The sequence below is a fragment of the Anomaloglossus baeobatrachus genome, chromosome 1 (genome assembly GCF_048569485.1).
Source record: "Anomaloglossus baeobatrachus isolate aAnoBae1 chromosome 1, aAnoBae1.hap1, whole genome shotgun sequence".
Classification (NCBI taxonomy): domain Eukaryota; kingdom Metazoa; phylum Chordata; class Amphibia; order Anura; family Aromobatidae; genus Anomaloglossus; species Anomaloglossus baeobatrachus.
The window spans coordinates 151,459,352-151,479,289 of NC_134353.1; the positions used below are offsets into that span (position 1 = coordinate 151,459,352).

Here is a 19,938-nt window from a genome sequence, read left to right on the forward strand (position 1 = left end):
GCAGTGGTTTCTTCCTTGGCCTTAGCCTTCCTTGGCTTAGTGTGTGGCGTTACTTGTTCAAACCATGACCCCAGACTGTTCCATGTGGAACTGTCCTTCAGGTCTTTGGATGTTTGACGTGTTTTGTTTTGGTTTTTTCTTTGTCGCTCCATTGGGAGACCCAGACAATTGGGTGTATAGCTTCTGCCTCCGGAGGCCACACAAAGTATTACACTTTAAAAAGTGTAACCCCTCCCCTCTGCCTATACACCCTCCCGTGCATCACGGGCTCCTCAGTTTTATGCTTTGTGTTGAAGGAGGCACACATGCACTCATGCTCCCATTTTTAGTCAGCAGCAGCTGCTGATTATATCGGATGGAAGAAAAGAGGGCCCTAACAGGGCTCCCGGCATGCTCCCTTCTCACCCCACTAAGTCGGCGGTGTTGTTAAGGTTGAGGTACCCATTGCGGGTACACAGGCCGGAGCCACATGCCGTTTTCCTTCCCCATCCCTTAGGGGCTCTGGGAGAAGTGGGATCCTATCCGGTCATCCAGGGCACTGGGACCGGGCTCCCTCCGCAGCCCCTGTGGGATTCTGTCGGACAGGAGACTGAGTATCATCAGGGACAGGGCCCTGCATCTACAGGTACTCTGTGTCCCCTTGGGGACGGTGCATGGAACACCTCGACCTCAGATGCTGCAGCGACTGCGCTGTTGGTATGAGACCGGGACTACCGCGCCGACCGCGCCTGCTTGCCGGCCGCGGTTTTTAACTTTAGTCCCCGGCTTTTGCGGCCTAGTGCCTTAAACTCCCGCCCCCGGGCCTGCCAGTCAGGGGGAAGGGCGGGACGGTCGGTCTGACGCCGACAGTGAGGGCTGGAGCACACTTGGCTGTCCTCCGCCCCCCTCACTAGTCACTCTGGGGCACCAGATTCCCGCACTTTTGTGGTTACGCCCACGGCTCCCTCCTCCCCTGTGAACGCCGACGGCCATGTTTTAAGCACATTCTGCCGGTGGAGGACTTCTGGCAGCACCTCTGGGAGACCCGAGGCAGGGAATCTGGTGGCCACACACTGCTTGAGCGGTCGGTAAGCCAGGTGGCTTCTTCCCACCGGTGCTGGGCCCCCTAGAGTGCTGAACTGTGTGTATATATATATATATATATATATATATATATATATATATATATATATATATATATATATATATATATATATATATATATATATATATATATATATATATATATATATATTATATTGTATACATTTTCTCGGTTCGGCTGTACTGTTAGCTTGTGGCTATATATCCCTCAGTGATCACTCTCCTGGGAGACTACAGCATGTCGTTCACAAGGAGCAAGGGTGCCAAGACACAGGGTTATTTTGCAACCTGTACCTCTTGTGCGGCTATGCTACCTGCAGGTTCCACCTACCCTCACTGTGAGCAATGCTCGGGCCATGTGGCACTCGCTCAGCCGGAGCCTGGGGCACTGGTGGGACCCTCGGCCCAGGTAGAACCGCCGGCTTCCCCTGTCCAGGCGGCAGGGACAGAGTTTGCAGCTTTTGCTGAGAAACTCTCTGAGTCACTTTCACAATCCATGGCTCAGTCTATGGACAAATGGTCTGCTAAGATACTAGAAGCTTTGCAGCCCAGACCGGCCCTTACACAGGCCCCGGGCACTGCGGGATCGCCCCCAGGCCCCTCTCGGTCTGCGACGAAGCGTGCTCCTGGGGTGGCCTCTAGTTATTACGTGGAGGACTCCGGCACGGACCGCAGTCCCAGACCGGCTAAGCGGGCCCGCTTAGAATCTTCCCCGACTTCATCACGCTGTTCGGGGTCTCAGCTTGAGGACTCTCTAGAGGATGAGGCGGAGGTCGCAGCCCAGGACTCTGACCCTGACGTTGCTCTCAATCTTGATACACCTGAAGGGGACGCCATAGTAAATGACCTTATAGCGTCCATCAACCAGGTGCTAGATCTTTCTCCCCCAGCTCTACCTATAGAGGAGTCGGCAGCACAGCAGGAGAAACACCAATTTAGGTTTCCCAAACGTACTCGGAGTTTTTTCTTCGATCACTCGAACTTCAGAGATGCTGTCCAGAAGCACAGGGCTTTCCCGGACAAGCGCTTTACTAAACGCCTTAATGACACACGTTACCCCTTCCCCTCTGACGTAGTTAAGGGTTGGGCTCAATGTCCCAAGGTGGATCCTCCAGTCTCTAGACTGGCGGCTAGATCCGTAGTAGCAGTGGCTGACGGTTCAACGCTCAAGGATGCCACGGACAGGCAGATAGAGCTCCTAATGAAATCCATCTATGAAGCCATAGGCGCGTCCTTTGCCCCAGCCTTTGTAGCAGTGTGGGCACTCCAGGCTATCTCAGCTTGTCTGTCTGAGATTAATGCAGTCACACGTACCTCTGCTCCGCAAGTAGCGTCTTTAACGTCTCAGGCGTCGGTATTTTCATCCTACGCCATGAATGCTGTCCTGGACTCGGCTAGACGTACAGCGGTAGCATCCGCCAATTCGGTGGCAGTCCGCAGGGCCACGTGGCTACGCGAATGGAAGGCAGACTCTGCTTCCAAGAAGTTCTTGACCGGTTTGCCCTTTTCTGGCGACCGATTGTTTGGCGAACAATTGGATGAAATTATTAAGCAATCCAAGGGAAAGGACTCGTCCTTACCCCAGCCCAAACCAAAGAGACCTCAGCAACGAAAAATTCAAGCGAGGTTTCGGTCCTTTCGGCCCTCAGCCAGGTCCCAATCCTCATCGTCCAACAGGCCACAGAAGAGCCAGAGAAACTCTTCTGCATGGCGGTCTAAGTCACGTCCTCCAAAGACCGCCGGAGGCACCGTCTCCAAGGCGGCCTCCTCATGACTTTCGGCCTCCCCAAACCGCATCCTCGGTCGGTGGCAGGCTCTCCCGCTTTTGCGACGCCTGGTGGCCACATGTCCAAGACCGATGGGTGAGGGACATTCTGTCTCACGGTTACAGGATAGAGTTCAGCTCTCGTCCTCCGACTCGTTTTTTCAGAACATCTCCGCCCCCCCGAGCGAACCGTTGCACTTTTTCAGGCGGTGGACACTCTGAAGACAGAAGGAGTTGTGATCCCCGTTCCCCTTCAGGAATGTGGTCGCGGCTTTTACTCGAACCTTTTCGTGGTACCAAAAAAGGACGGTTCATTCCGTCCCGTTTTGGACCTCAAATTGCTCAACAGACATGTGAGAACCAGGCGGTTTCGCATGGAATCCCTCCGCTCTGTCATCGCTTCGATGTCCCAAGGAGACTTCCTGGCATCAATCGACATCAGGGATGCCTATCTCCACGTGCCGATCGCTCCAGAGCATCAACGCTTCCTGCGTTTCGCCTATGGGGACGAACACCTTCAGTTTGTGGCACTGCCTTTCGGCCTGGCGACAGCCCCACGGGTCTTCACCAAGGTCATGGCATCCGTGGTGGCGGTCCTACATTCTCAGGGCCACTCGGTGATCCCTTACTTAGACGATCTCCTAGTCAAGGCACCCTCCCGGGTGGCATGTCAACACAGTCTGACCGTGGCTCTGGAGACGCTCCAGAGGTTCGGGTGGATCATCAATTTCCCAAAGTCAAAATTGACTCCGACCCAATCACTGACTTACCTCGGGATGGAGTTTCATACTCTCTCAGCGATAGTCAAGCTACCGCTGGACAAACAGCGTTCGCTGCAAACAGGGGTGCAATCTCTCCTTCGGGCCCAGTCACACCCCTTGAGGCGCCTCATGCACTTCCTGGGGAAGATGGTGGCAGCAATGGAGGCAGTTCCCTTTGCGCAGTTTCATCTGCGTCCACTCCAATGGGACATTCTCAGCAAATGGGACAAGAGGTCGACATCCTTAGACAGGAACGTCTCTCTTTCTCTGGCAGCCAAGACCTCTCTTCAGTGGTGGCTTCTTCCCACTTCCCTGTCGAAGGGAAAATCTTTCCTGCCCCCATCCTGGGCTGTGGTCACGACGGACGCGAGTCTGTCAGGGTGGGGAGCGGTTTTTCTCCACCACAAGGCTCAGGGAACCTGGTCTCCGACAGAGTCTTCCCTTCAGATCAATGTTCTGGAGATAAGGGCAGTGTATCTAGCCCTAAAAGCGTTCCATCGGTGGCTGGAGGGCAGGCAGATCCGCATACAGTCGGACAACGCCACGGCGGTCGCGTACATCAACCACCAGGGCGGCACTCGCAGTCGTCAAGCCTTCCAAGAAGTTCGGCGGATTCTGCTGTGGGCGGAGGCCACAGCCTCCACCATCTCCGCGGTTCACATCCCAGGCGTAGAAAACTGGGAAGCAGACTTTCTCAGTCGCCAGGGCATGGACGCAGGGGAATGGTCTCTTCACCCGGACGTGTTTCAAGAGATCTGTTGCCGCTGGGGAACGCCGAACGTCGATCTAATGGCGTCTCGGCACAACAACAAAGTCCCGGCATTCATGGCACGGTCTCAGGATCACAGAGCTCTGGCGGCGGACGCCTTAGTTCAGGATTGGTCGCAGTTTCGACTGCCTTATGTATTCCCTCCTCTGGCAATGCTGCCCAGAGTGTTGCGCAAGATCAGGTCCGACTGCCGCCGCGCCATCCTCGTCGCTCCAGACTGGCCGAGGAGGTCGTAGTACCCGGACTTGTGGCACCTCACGGTGGGTCAACCGTGGGCGCTCCCAGACCGACCAGACTTGCTGTCTCAAGGGCCATTTTTCCATCTGAATTCTGCGGCCCTCAACCTGACTGTGTGGCCATTGAGTCCTGGCTCCTAGCGTCATCAGGGTTATCTCAAGAGGTCATTGCCACTATGAGACAGGCCAGGAAACCAACGTCAGCCAAGATCTATCACAGGGCTTGGAGGATCTTCTTAGCCTGGTGCTCTGATAAGGGGTTTACCCCCTGGCCGTTTGCCTTACCCACGTTTCTTTCCTTCCTTCAATCCGGAATGGACAAGGGTTTGTCTCTCGGCTCTCTCAAGGGACAAGTCTCGGCGCTTTCCGTGTTTTTTCAAAAGCGTCTAGCCAGGCTTCCGCAGGTCCGCACGTTCCTGCAGGGAGCTTGCCACATAGTTCCACCTTACAAGCGTCCACTGGAACCCTGGGATCTCAACAGGGTTCTACGGGCTCTTCAGAAACCACCTTTCGAGCCGCTGAAGGATGTCTCTCTATCACGTCTTTCGCAGAAGGTGGCATTTCTAGTGGCAGTCACATCACTCAGAGTGTCAGAGCTTGCAGCGCTGTCATGCAAAGCCCCCTTCCTGGTATTTCACCAGGATAAGGTGGTTCTGCGTCCGGTCCCGGACTTTCTCCCCAAAGTGGTATCCCCTTTTCATCTCAATCAGGATATTTCCTTACCTTCATTTTGCCCTCATCCAATTCACCAATGTGAAAAGGATTTGCATTTGTTAGATCTAGTGAGAGCACTCCGGATCTACGTGTCTCGCACGACGCCACTGCGCCGTTCTGATGCGCTCTTTGTCCTTGTCGCTGGCCAGCGTAAGGGGTCGCAGGCTTCCAAGTCAACCTTGGCTCGGTGGATCAAGGAACCGATTTTTGAAGCCTACCGTTCTTCTGGGCTTCCGATTCCTTCAGGGCTGAAAGCCCATTCTACCAGAGCCGTGGGTGCGTCCTGGGCATTGCGGCACCGGGCGACGGCTCAGCAGGTGTGTCAGGCAGCTACCTGGTCTAGTCTGCACACTTTCACGAAACACTATCAGGTGCATACCTATGCTTCTGCGGATGCCAGTCTAGGTAGGCTAGTCCTTCAGGCGGCGGTTGCCCACCTGTAAGAGGAGGGCCGTTGTTGGCTCTTTTTATCAGGGTATTCTTTTACCCACCCAGGGACTGCTTTTGGACGTCCCAATTGTCTGGGTCTCCCAATGGAGCGACAAAGAAGGGTATTTTGTTTACTTACCGTAAATTCCTTTTCTTCTAGCTCCTATTGGGAGACCCAGCACCCGCCCCTGTTCCCTTCGGGCTGTTGTTCTTTTGTGTACACATGTTGTTCATGTTGAATTGTTCTTTTGGTTCATGGTTTTCAGTTCTCCGAACATCCTTCGGATTGAATTTACCTTAGACCAATTTATAAGTTTTCTCCTTCCTGCTTTTGCACCAAAACTGAGGAGCCCGTGATGCACGGGGGGGTGTATAGGCAGAGGGGAGGGGTTACACTTTTTAAAGTGTAATACTTTGTGTGGCCTCCGGAGGCAGAAGCTATACACCCAATTGTCTGCGTCTCCCAATAGGAGCTAGAAGAAAAGGAATTTACGGTAAGTAAACAAAATTCCCTTCTTTTCCTCCATTCTCACCAATCTTCAAAGAAATCTCTTGTCAATTTTCCTCTTTCCACATCCAGGAAGGTTATTGGCTGTTTCATGCTTGGCAAACTTCTTAATAACATTGCGCGCTGTTGAAAGTGTGATACCAAGGTCTTTGGCGATGGCCTTATACCGTTTGAAAGTCTTGTGTTTTCTAATAATATCAGTTTTGATATCCTCAGACAGCGCCTTTGTCTTCACCATTGTGACAAAGGAACAGAGCCGACCATGTGGCTTTTTAAAACTCTGAAGTCATCATTTATTGGCTAATTCATGTCACACGGGCACTGACAATGTATCACAGGTGATTCTCATTTGTGATTTACCATAGGCCAGTCAAAATGTGTTTTTCATATTTAATGTATTGTAAAGAGCCAATACCAGTGTCACAGCAAGATTTAGGATTTTCTATATTTCCCTCCCATTGTTTTTTGTTTTAAATTATTTATCATTTGCTCTTTTGTATTTACCACGAGTACTCTATACAAAAAAGCAGTTTCACATGATTCAATTTTTTTCGGGAGATATTCCACATTATGTACTTAGACTTCATGGGTGCCGATGATGATGAGCAGGACTGTAGGTATAAGGCTACATGCGCACGCTGCTTTTTTTCCTGCTTTTTTGCTGCTTTTTTGGCTGCAGTTTTGTCAGCAGAACTTTCTGACATTTGACTTCCCAGCAAAGTCTATGAGAAGTCAGATTTGTCATGCGCACATTGCAGTTTATTTGTCAGCCTTTTTTTTGTCAGCAGTTTGTGACAAAAAAAATGCAGCATGTTCATTCTTCCTGCGTTTTTGTCAACATTTGTTACCCATTGAAATCAATGAGGGCATCAAAAACGCAGGAAAAATGCATGCTAATCAAAAGTGGTGCATTTTACCTGCCTTTTACCTGCGTTTTTGGTACCAAAAACGCAGGTGATTTGTCAGGAAGTGAGGTCAGGCAAGTGGTCCCGTCCCGTCCTCCATGTGTTCCCCGAAGTACCGCTGTCCCCAGGGGAGATGATGTGGAGGACGGGGACTATCAGCGGCGGCAGCAGCGAGAGGGAAAAATCAATGTTTTCAGCTGCCAATATCCATCCCCCTCTCGCTGCCGCCGCTGATAGTGTTCCCCGAAGTACCACTGTCCCCAGCATGCACGCACAGGGGAGATGATGTGGAGGACGGGGACTATCAGCGGCGGCAGCGAGATGGGGATGGACATTGGCAGCTGAAAACATTGATTTTTCCCTCTCGCTGCTGCCGCCGCTGCTGATAGTCCCGTCCTTCACGTGTTCCCCGAAGTACCACTGTCCCCAGCGTGCACGCACAGGGGAGATGATGTGGAGTACGGGACTATCAGCGGCGGCGGCAGCGAGAGGGAAAAATCAATGTTTTCAGCTGCCAATGTCCATCCCCCTCTTGCTGCCGCCGCTGATAGTCCCGTCCTCCCCGTGTTCCCCGAAGTACCGCTGTCCCCGCACAGGGGAGATGATGGACCCCTCTCACTGCCACCGCCACCGCTGAAAGTCCCTTCCTCCGCTCCTGTCAGCTCCACGCAGTAGCGCGATCAGCTGAGCTGTCACTGAGGTTACTCGCGGCCACCGCTGGATTCAGCGGTGGCCGCGGGTAACCTCGGTGACAGCTCAGCTGATCGCGCGGCTGTCTTCATTAGCTGCATGGAGGTGACCCGAGCGGCGGTGTCTGCTGCTTCTCCGGTCACCTCCATGCAGCAGAGCTGGATGCGGCGCTGGACCATCCTGGATTACGCCGGACATGGAGGGCTTTGTCGGGGTTAATAAATTGGTAATGAGGGAATGTGTTTGTTTTTTTATTTCTAATAAAGGATTTTTCGGGTGTGTGTGTGTGTGTGTTTACTGTAATATACAGATTAATCATGGAGGGTGTCTCATAGACGCCTGACATGATTAATCTAAGATTTAGTGGCAGCTATGGGCTGCCAATAACTCCTTATTACCCCGATTTTGCCAACGCACCAGGGCAAATCGGGAAGAGCCGGGTACAGTCCCAGAACAGCCGCATCTAATGGATGCGGCCATTCTGGGCGGCTGCTGACTGATATTGTTAGGCTCCATAACGTGGAGCTCCCCATCCTGAGAATACCAGCCTTCAGCCGTATGGCTTTATCTGACTGGCATTAAAATTAGGGGGGACCGCACGCCATTTTTTTTAATTATTTATTTATTTCTAATTTTTTTTTTTTTTTTTCAATTCAACAAGCTTTATGGGCTTGTTTGAACTGAAAAATACATGAAACAATTGTTGACAAAACTGCAGCCAAAAAAAGCACCTACATTTTTTGTGACATTTCCAGGCTCTCTCTGACAAGGTGCAGTTTTGGCTGCAGTTTGTGAACACGAAAAAGAAGCAGCGTGCGCATGTAGCCTTAGGACGGCAGGGTTGTGACATGATGGAGGCGGTTATCAGTGCAATGGGTAATGCAGCTTGTGGAAAGGCATTTGATGGATACAGTCTTTATTTCTCAGGCTCTGGTTGATGTTGGAGACAAACCCGCCAGCTTTGTGGGATCCCGGCAGTGGATCGGCTCCATAGAGGTGCAGCTGGTGCTCAACCAGCTGCTCAGTGTCACATCCAAAATCCTGTTTGTCAGGTGAGTGTCCCAAATTCAGGCTGACATTTGTTCTTAGAGAAATCTTCGTTGGACCTATAGCAGCAATATCTGCGGTCAGTGACTATAAGCATTCCCGTCTACAAGCGGAGGCCACGCAGTCCAAAGAGTGATCACAGCTCGTTGGTTTACTCCCCATATTCAGTGTTGGCCATCTTTTGTGACCAGGAGACAACAGCAGAGTAAATCCGGACCTGATCATTTTGATATTGTGCGTCAGCGAAGGAACTCTGTAACAATCACTAATCCAAACTATTTGTTGTCTGCACAAGTTGTAGGGTATGTGCACACAGTGCGTTTTTCGCAGTATTTTTGCGCGCTGTTTTTCGGGTGCGTTTGTGCGTTTTTGAACTCAAAATTGCATGACTTTGCTTCCCCAGCAAAGTCTGAGTTTTCATTTTTGTCCGCAAATGGACATGTCAATTCTTTTCTGCGTTTTTCTGCGTTTCCACCCATACAATGCATTGGAAAAATGCAGCGATCAAAACCACAGCAAAACGCGGTAAAAACGCATGCGTTTTTACCGGTGCGGGTTTTTCCCGCAGGTGCGGTTTTAGCGGCCAAAAACGCTGTGTGCGCGCACAGCCTTAAGGTGTAAGGTAGGCTGTTCGAATTCACTAAAGGCTAAATGGGCCAAATTAAAAAAAAATAAATAAACCCTTTTTTTTTTTTTTTCTTTCCTTCTGTAATGCACTTACGATACATTACAAAGGTCCTATTTTTATCAGACACGTCAGCTTCTTTCTCCTCCTGGACAGAATTCACTTTCAAAATTCTCAATTTACAGGTAAAATTTGTCTTCAGATGATACAAATATTCCCATTACTGAGACAGGGGATGCTGTTGGTGCTCATAAAATTCTATGGAGAACTGTACTTGTTATTTCAGGAGAATATCTGTGGCTGCTTCTAGCTCCTCGCTCCTCCATAGAATTTTACAGGCACCAACTATCATTTCCCATCTTTACTTCATACAGATTTTACCCATGAATTGAGCGTGAAAGAACAATCCTGGTGATGATAGACGCAGATTTCTACAGAGGTACTCGGGCATGTTAATAGGAGGGGAAGGGGTGATCAGTTGTAGATAATAGTTCAGTATGGAGTGCTGCTTACGAGGTGTTATTTCTTACATTTATAGGAGATTGTTAGTTACATATTTGGGTGACTTTCCCCCAAAGAGTAAAACAAAGTGTCAGATAGATGTGAGGCCTATTCCAGATGCGGAGTGGGCAGACATTCTCTTTGCGAGTCCCTACGTATATCTGTTATATTTGATACATAGAGCGTATAAATCCTCCCTCCATTGTACTCCATAGTGGGGCAGGAGCAGATTCCAATTGTCATAGGTTTGGCATCTGCAGGTTCCAGTTTCCTCTATATGGTGTAGGTGCTTGGTCCTTCTGGGTAGGCTAATGTAATAAGCAGAGTTTATACAATTGTGATACCACAGAAACCAAAGGCTTATATTTTAGGTTCACTAAATAATCCAGATATTGACCAATATACCCTGGTTGGAATTGAACACTTGCTATATCAAGCACGTAAAGTTATAGCAGCCCATTGGCATCAATCTGCCCATCCTCTCTGGAGGAATTCATCTCTAAGATATGGGGAAGGTGGATCGATTTATCCTGTTTTTAGGCTTCTCTAGATTGCCGGCTAAGCTTGGCATCCTTATCAATAGTTTGCTTATATGGAAGACCATTTTGTTATTTTATTAAAGCATAAAGCACTATGCAGCGTTTGTTTGTTTTTTTTCCTATTGAGCGCTGGAGTGGTGCTTTATATGCAAGTCCCCCGCCCCTAGCGTTATACTTACCCTCCGGAGGTTTCATGCTTTTTCCGGCACCGCTTCAGACCCACGGCGCCATCTTGTGACAGTAACTTTTGACTGGCCGGAGATTAGAAGTTATGTCATAAGCTTTCACTGCATCTCTGTGAGAGCCAGAACAATGCTCTCATAGACTTGTATTGAGTTTGTGACCTTAGGTGCCTCCATGAAACACTGGAGCTGCCAGCAGGTCACAAATAGCAGGTGCAGTGATGGTAGAAGATGTAGACGACGGCAGCAGGTGAGTATGAGACCGGGGGCCAAGGACATTTTAGGCTGATATCTTATCTTATCTTACCTGCTAATTCAATATCAATCTTCACAGAAGATTATGGCATAAAATTTATCATATAATATACTGAATAATAGTACAGGTAGTATTCTAGTTGTGGTATTATAGCTTTAGCTATGGCAGTGCCATTGATCCTTTTTTTTTTTTTTTCCTCCACAGTCAGGGTACAGAACTGGCATCCAGGGGAAGGGATCTTGTTACTCACTTCCAGACAGAAGGGACTCCAGTGATGATCGGTAAGTATACAACAGATGAAATAAGTATTGAACATATCACCAATTTTCTAAGCAAATATATTATGCCTTTATTGGTAATGGCAGCTTCAAGACGCCTCCTATATGGAGAAATTAGTAGCAGCTCTTCAGTAGTTTACGCCTTTTTCTCTAACCAATCCCATCAGTATTTTTTGCAACAATAAGGTTACGAAGGTCTTGAGACAGCTCACTGGTTTTACCCATGAGATGTTTCTTGTGTGGTACCTTGGTAATGAGACCCCTTTCTGTATGCCATCAGTTGAATCAGCTGATATTATTATTCACTAAGTGTCAGGATTTCTTTCTGATTACTGATAGATTTGTCAGATAGCTGATGTCATGACTCCCCACGGCTTATTGCACTGCTCTTTCATCTTCTGTTTGATACTTTTTTTTACTGCGTTATTTCTCATTATTACACTTAACTTAATTTATGGACACCTATTGTTTTTATTTTTTTTTAACATATTTTCTTCATCGTTCCTATGGGAGACCCAGACCATGGGTGTATAGCTACTGCCTCCGGAGGACACACAAAGTTACTACACTCAAAACGTGTAGCTCCTCCCTCCTAGCATATACACCCCCTGCTAGCCAGTCCTAGCCAGTTTCATGCTTTGTGTTTCAGGAGGTCACACACACATGCATTCTCTGATTTTGATTTTTGATTTTTCCTTTTGGACAAAGATTTGGAAGAAAAGCGGGTCCAGTCTGGACTCCCGGCATGTCCCTTCACACCCCACTGCGGGGCTGCTGTTAAGGTTGATTTCAGGGCTGTATCCCTTTCATGCCGCGCTCCTTCACCATCCCATGCTGGGGCTCTGGCTTGAAGTGGGAGCCAACACGGTTCTCACTGCTTTGCAGGAGACCGGTCTCCATCCGCAGCCCTTTTGCAGGACCCTGCTGGACGGAGCTATCACCCCCCAGGACCCTGGCAACCTGCGTCTCACAAGCTAAGTATATGAGACGTTATTACCACAGAAAGTGGTCTTTCCAAGGGTCCTTTATGTTTATTTATTGGGGGAATGTGTTTTATGTTTGGTGTTAACATTTCCGGCCGGTTCTCCAGTTTTCACTGGAGAACCGCGCCGATGGTGCCTGCACGTCGGCCGCATGTTTTACTCTAGGCCCCGGCTTCGCCTGGGGCCTAGTTTCGGTTTCCACTGTCTCTGCATGTCAGTCATGCAGAGAGGCAGTGTAGCTCCGCCCAGCGGCTGTGCAGCACAAGCGAAAGGACACTCCTCATTGAGGAAAGATTCCCTCCCCTGGCTACCTCACTGAGGGAATCCTTTTGCCGCTCTCAGAGTAGGCCCCGCCCCCTCTCCTCGCTCCGGTCGCCATGTTCTCAGTGTTCTCTGTGCCTGCATGGGCACAGAGATTCCACAGTGTGACAAGTGGGGACCTGGGCTGAGGGACCAGGGGGCACAGACATGTCTGTTTAAACGATTGGCAGCCACAACCTCCGGTTGTGCAGCTGCTTGTTTTATCGGTTTATATATGCTGGGGGCCAGTCTTGACAGAGCCCCCACCTCTGCAGCATGTCTCACAGAGCAGGGCTGCAGGTTGTTTTTATTATGCACTGCAGGTAGTCTCGTACGGCTGTACCGAGCTCATAACCATGGTGGCCCCTCAGCTTGGAGGCAGAGCCGAATGATTGCTAATTAGTGGCCCCTCCATCTGCTCCGGTTTCGGTGGCTGACCCCTGAGGGAATCCTATTTCCAGGGGTCGGCTGTCCTGGCATCTGCTGAGCATGCAGCTCCCCTCTCAGGGCGTTTTCTGCTTCAGCTCGCTCAATAAAGCTCACAAAGGACTCTCCTTCTGGGCTCAGACCCCGTCCTCCTGACAGGGAGACGCAGGGTCCCCTGTCCTTCCCCGTCCCGCAGCTCCGATTACGAGCTGACTCACTGGACGAGGAGGATGTCTCTACCAGGGGCTCGGACGCTACTTTATGTACATTGATCCGTCCGTACGTGACGCAGAGCCAAATGATTGGATTGTGTCCATTATACTTGTACTGGACCTCCATCCGCCCGTATCAGGGGAGTATTCCCCGCTGGCAGAAAGGCATCAGTATACCTTTAACAGGACGAGGAGTGTGTTCTTTAACCACTCCAGTTTTCAGCCTGCTGCGTCCAAGCTCACAGCCTGTCCTGCAGACCCCAAAGCGGGGTTCTGCGGCCTGTTTCCCCCTCCCATCAGAGGTGGTCAAGGAGTGTACTCATTCGCCAAACGTGGCCCCTCCAGTGTCCAGACTTTCAGCCCGGATAGTTGTATCAGTGGCTGACGGCACCTCTATAGGGCTCCCACGGTACATTAATTTTGTACTGGACCCCAATCCGCCGGAGTTACCTTACCTAGGAGAACACAAAGTGTGTTCCTTAACCACTCCAGTTTTCAGGCCCCTGTGACCAAGCCCAGGGTCCGCTCTGACAGTCGCTTCCCATGAAGCGTGATTCTGAGGACTGTGTTTCCCCTGTCCACCAATGGTGGTCAAGAAGTGGGCTCAGTCACCTCAGGTGGCTCAGCCCGGACCGTTATGTCAGTGGCTGATAGCTCCTCACTTAAGGTTTTGCGGTCCGCCCGGTTGTCCTTGGGCCAAGTCGGTATTGGGGCGGCAGCAGCTTCGTTCTCCTCAGCTTTACGGCAGTGCGGTTCTTTTGTACCTTCTCTGCTTGTCTGGAGGAGATGCATTCCCTCACAGGGACTCTATGCCCAAAACGGTTGCCTGAACTTCCAGACTTCAGTCTTTTCATCCTATGCCAGGTCTGCCATGCTGGACACCGCACGGCGGTGGTCTTGGCTACTTTCCTCGCTATCCGCAGGCTCCTGTGGCTTCGGTAATGGAAAGCAGATGCCTCTATAGGGGTTCCTTGCTGGGCTCCCCTTTGGTGGGACCAGTCTCTTCGGAACCAACTGGATGAAATTCAGGAAGCTCTTGGCGGGGAGAGTTCTTCCTTGCCACAAACCTAAACCAGGGAACCTGTCCAGGACAGGAATCAGTTGAGGTTTTGGTGGCGTTCCTCCATCTGATCGTCCTCTAGCTCGGCCTTGGTTCATAGAACCAAATAGCTTGAAGCTGCGTCTTCAAAAGACCGCAGGAGATGCTACCACGGAGTCAGCTTCCTCCGAGCTATCTAGCCACGCCAACCACCTCCTTGGTCGGTGGCAGGCTCTCTCCACTTGGCGACGTATGGTTCTACCACGTCTCCGTTCAGTGGGGGCGGGATCATATCTCCCATGGCTACAGGATGGATTTCTGTCCACCCGCCAAACAGATTTTTTTCTGTCACCTCCCGGCTCCAAGGCCGCCGCCTTCTCACAGGCCGTGGCATTTCTTGCAGGCCAATGGAGTAATTGTACCGGTTCTCGACTGGGAACGGTTCTGAGATTTTTGTTCAAATCTATTTCTAGTCCCCGAAGAGAGCGGTGCCTTCCGACCTAGATCTTTAGCTTTTTCAGCATGGTCAGGTGTGGCATTTTCACATGGAGCCTCGGTCTTGTTCCGTGTGTTTTTTTTTTTTCACCGGATCAATCAAGAACCCAAGGAGATTCCCTAGCAGCCATCGGCATCAGAGATGCTTTTCGGCAGGGGTCAATCGCAGTTTCACACCAGCGTTGACTACGTTTTGCCATCGGAGTGGTCCAATTCGTGGCTCTTCCCTTGGGGTTAGCCACGGCCCCTCGAGTATTCTCATTGGGGCTGCTGTGATTAAGGTCCTGCACCCCTAGGGATTGGCAGTGATCGTTTGCCCTGGACGGCCTTCTTCTCGGGGCTTCATCCAGTGCAGACTCTTAGCAGAGTACTTCGCTTACTCTCGCCACTCTAACCTATTCGGGTGGCTTGTCATTCTGTTCAAGTCCACTCTGACTTCGAACCAGAGGTTCTTAGGGACGCAATTCGAGACTGTCGGCTCTTGTGAAGCTGCTCTTAGTCGATCAGTAGTCCCTCCGCTGGCGGTCGACGTCGTTCTATCAGACACCAAATACTGGTGCTGGTCAGACGGTGGCGTCAATGGAAGCGATTCCTTGCCCAGTTTCTCCTGCGTCCTCTGAGACTGGATGTTTTCCGCTGTACACGCGAACTCCCTCCTTCCACGGGGTGGTGGCTTTGCCACTGACCAGGGGCTCGTTTTCAGTGGTGGTTTCGGCCACTCTGTCTCAGGGACGCTCCTTCCTGGCCCCGTCCCGGGTGATCCTCACCAGGGTGCTGGTCTTTCCGCCTTGGGAGCAGTATATCTCCACCGTGGAGCGCAGGACGCTTGGACTCTGTCCGCTCAGCCCTCTGGATCAATAGGCTGGAAATCAGAGCTCTTTTTCTAGCTCTCTACGCCTTCACCATCTGTTGGCGGCTAGGCACATTCGAGTCCAGTCGGAAAACGTGACAGCGTTTTCCTACATCGACTTCCAGGGCGGGACACTCAGCCGCCTGGCAATCTTGGCGCCTCAACATTCTTCAGTGGACAAGGGACTCCTAGTCCACCATATCCGCAGCCCACATCCTAGATGTCAAAACTGCGAGGCAGACTATTTCAGCTGTCCAACCGTGGTCCACAATCCTCAGGTTTTGCGGTAGACACACTGGCTCATGTTTGATCCCAGCTTCGTCTCTACCTCTTGCCCAGAGTCCTGCGCAAGATCAGTAAAGGGGGCCGTCGGGTCATTCTCTTACTCCAGACTGACCCAGGCAGGCTTGGTACCCTGACCTGCTCCTTTTGTCCGTTAGGTTGCCATGGCATCTTCCGGACCGTCCAGACCTTTTCTCAAAAGGTTCGTTTTTTCCGTCAGAATTCTGGATTCTCAGATTGACGGCGTAGCTATTGAGTCCTGGATCTTGGCGACTTCTGGTATCCTTCCTGAAGTCATCTCCGCTATGACTCGAGCTCCAAAGTGTCCTTGGACCTTTTTAGCCTTGCCGACCCTCCTGTCCCTTCCACAGTCCGGTCTACAGCTAGGACTATCCCTCATTAAGGGACAGGTCTCGGCTCTGTCAGTATGTGCCAGCGGCGTATCGTCCGGCTGTCTCCGGTGCGCTCCTTTAAGGGCGCATCTCACATCATTCCGCCTTTCCGGCGGCCTATGGAGCCCTAGGACCTTAATCCGGTCCTCCCGGTTCCCGGAAACCCCCCTTTGCGCCTCTTAGGGAGGTTTCTTTGTTTCATATTTCACAGAAAGTAGTCTTTCTAGTGCCTATAATTTCCCGCCAGGGAGTTCTGGCGGCACTTTCTCTGAGTCACCCCCTTTTTGTTTTGGTCTTTTGCATCAAGACAAGGTGGTCTCCGTCCGACTCCGGACTTTTTTCCCTAAGGTGGTTACAGCTTCCACCTTATCCGGGGCAATTTTCCTGCCTTCCTTTTGTCCGGCTCCTGTTCATCGCTTTGAGGAAGCGTTGCATATCCTGGATCTGGTGCGGGCGCCCCAGATCTATGTGTCTCGCACCGCCGTTATTAGGCGGTGCACCTCTCTCTAGTACTGACTGCTAGTCAGCGTAGCGGTCTCTCGGCATCTAAGCCGACCCTGGTTCGTTGGCTTAGGTCGGCCATTTCCGAGGCCTACAAGTGTACTCAAGTGCCTTCCCCGCCGGGGATTAGAGCACATTTGATCAGACCTGTCGGTGCCTTTTGGGCTTTCACGCCAGGCTACGGCTCAGTAGGTCTGTCAGACTGCAGCTCGAATTAGTCTGCATACTTTTTCGAAGCTCTATCCAAGGCATGCTCTTGCTTTGGCAGACGCGGGCTTGGGCAGACGCATCTTTCAGGCGTCTGTCGCCCATTTGTGAAGTTGGGTTTGCCTGCTTCTCAGTTGTCTGTTTATTCCCACCCATGGACTGCTTTAGGACGTCCCATGGTCTGGGTCTCCCATAGGAACGATGAAGAAAAAGAGAATTTTGTTACTTACCGTAAATTCTTTTTCTTAAAGTTCCGTCATGGGAGACCCAGCACCCTCCCTATTGCCTGTTGGCAGGTTTCTTGTTCCGTGTGTCTTCACCGGCTGTTATTGTTGTAGACAGACGTTCCGGTTCTTCCGGATTTTACTCTATCTCTTCTTGTGGGTGGATGTCCTCCTTCAGCTTTTGCACTAAACTGGCTAGGACTGGCTAGCAGGGGGTGTATATGCTAGGAGGGAGGAGCTACACGTTTTGAGTGTAGTAACTTTGTGTGTCCTCCGGAGGCAGTAGCTATACACCCATGGTCTGGGTCTCCCATGACGGAACTATAAGAAAAAGAATTTACGGTAAGTAACAAAATTCTCTTTTTTTTTTTTTTAATTTTGCCTGTGTGAATCAAATTGATTGTTACCAACATCTGGTGAGAGATTCATGTTAATAGCACCTTTTAGAAATATATTTACTTAGAAAATTGGTGACGTGTTCAATACTTGCTCACCCACTGTACATTGAGACATGAGTAAATACTGGGAAGTGCTGTTGGTATTTAAACAGAAATAAAGGCTGATCAATTGTTTCAATAATTATTAATATCACATCAGTAATTATACAGAAGCCCTTTTTGACTCCTTCTGACTATAGGTTAATAATAATAATATTGTTTTCTTTGTCGCTCCATTGGGAGACCCAGACAATTGGGTGTATAGCTTCTGCCTCCGGAGGCCACACAAAGTATTACACTTTAAAAAGTGTAACCCCTCCCCTCTGCCTATACACCCTCCCGTGGATCACGGGCTCCTCAGTTTTATGCTTTGTGTGGAAGGAGGCACACATCCACTCATGCATTCTCAACTTAGTTATGTCGGTTGGAAGAAAAGAGGGCCCCCACGGGGCCCCCGGCATGTTCCCTTCTCACCCCACTACGTCGGCGGTGTTGTTAAGGTTGAAGTACCCATTGCGGGTACAGAGGCTGGAGCCACATGCCGTCTCCTTCACCATCCCTTAAGCGGCTCTGGGAGAAGTGGGATCCTAAGCGGTCATCCATTTACTGGGACAGTGCTCCATCCGCAGCCCCTGTGGGAACCTGCCGGACCGGAGCTTCTTCAACCTCAGGGACCGGGCCCTGCAACTCAAAGGTACTCTGTGTCCCCATCGGGGACTGTGCTGGGAGCGCACCTTCTTCCCGGAAGCCGCGGCGGCTGCTGAATTCAGGAGGCCGGTGGACTTCCGCGCCGACCGTGCCTGCTTGTCGGGCGCGGTCTCAAATTTAGTCCCCGGCTTCATCGCGGCCTAGTCGCAAAAATCCCGCCCCCGGGCCTGCCTGTCAGGGGTAAGGACGGGATTACCGACCTGACGTCGGATGTGAGGGCTGGAGCATCCTGCATGTTTCCTCCCCCCTCACTGATCACTGTGGGGACCCCAGATTCCCGCACTTTGCTGGCGCCGCCCACGGCTCCACTCCTCCCCTGAGAGCTCCGGCAGCCGTTTTTTGGCATTCTGCCGGTGGAGGATTTTCAGTGAACAGCTCTGCAGCTCCGGGGGATCCAAGGCAGGGAATCTGGAGGACACACTCCGCTCGTTAGCGGTCGGTAAGCCACACCGGTCACCCGGTGCTGGTCCCCCTAGGGTGCCGGATTAGATGCGTATATATCTATATCTATCTGTTCGGTGGGCTGTATACCCCTTTCCCATATACCCTCAGTGATCACTCTCCTAGGAGACAACAGCATGTCGTCCACAAGGAGCAAAGCTGCTAAGGCACAGGGTTTTTTTGTGGCCTGTACCTCTTGTGGGGCTATGTTACCTGCGGGTTCCACCTACCCTCACTGTGAGCAATGCTCAACCCCTGTTTCGCTTGCTCAGCCGGAGCCTCGGACACTGGTGGGCCCCTCGGCTCATGTAGACCCCCCCTGCTCCCCCTGACCAGGCTGCAGGGACAGAGTTCGCCTCTTTTGCTGAGAAACTCTGAGTCACTTTCTCAATCCATTGCACAGTCTATGGACAAGTGGTCTTCTAAGCTGCTAGAGGCTTTGCAGTCCAGACCGGACCTTTCACAGGCCCCGGCCCCTGTTGGCTCGTCGCCTCCAGGCCCCTCTCTGTCCGCGCCACAGCGCGAGCACCTAGGTTGGCCCCTCGGTCTCAGGCGGAGGACTCCTGCCCGGACCGTAGTCCTAGACCGGCTAAGCGGGCTCGCTGGGACTCTTCCCCGACTTCCTCTCACTGCTCGGGATCCCACCTTGAGGACTCTCTGGAGGACGAGGCGGACGTCGCAGCTCAGGGCTCTGACCCTGACGTCGCCCTTAACCTTGATACACCTGAGGGGGACGCCTTAGTAAATGATCTTATCTCGTCCATCAACCAGGTGTTAGATCTCTCTCCCCCGCCTCCTCTTGTAGAGGAGTCGGCGTCTCAGCAGGAGAAACACCAGTTTCGGTTCCCCAAACGTACACTCAATACGTTTTTTGATCACTCTAACTTCAGGGACGCTGTCCAGAAGCCCAGAGCGGTCCAGGACAAGCGCTTTACTAAGCGCCTCACTGACACGCGTTACCCCTTCCCATCTGAAGTCGTTAAGGGTTGGGCTCACTGTCCCAAGGTGGATCCTCCAGTCTCAAGATTGGCGGCTAGATCCGTGGTGTCGGTTGCAGATGGCTCATCGCTAAAGGATGCCACTGACAGACAGATTGAGCTCCTGGTGAAGTCCATCTATGAGGCCACGGGCGCGTCTTTTGCCCCGGCCTTTG

The 19,938-nt window shown here is 51.3% G+C and overlaps 1 protein-coding gene across 1 annotated transcript in view; it reads left to right on the forward strand.

Moving 5' to 3' along the window:
• UFSP2 (UFM1 specific peptidase 2) overlaps positions 1 to 19,938 on the forward strand; it is a 66,529-nt gene that overhangs the window by 17,135 nt on the left and 29,456 nt on the right. Inside the window, exons 9-10 of the mRNA XM_075347130.1 lie at positions 8,788 to 8,912; positions 11,215 to 11,291. Of these exons, the coding sequence (XP_075203245.1) occupies positions 8,788 to 8,912; positions 11,215 to 11,291 (202 nt within the window). The remainder of the gene's footprint in view (positions 1 to 8,787; positions 8,913 to 11,214; positions 11,292 to 19,938) is intronic.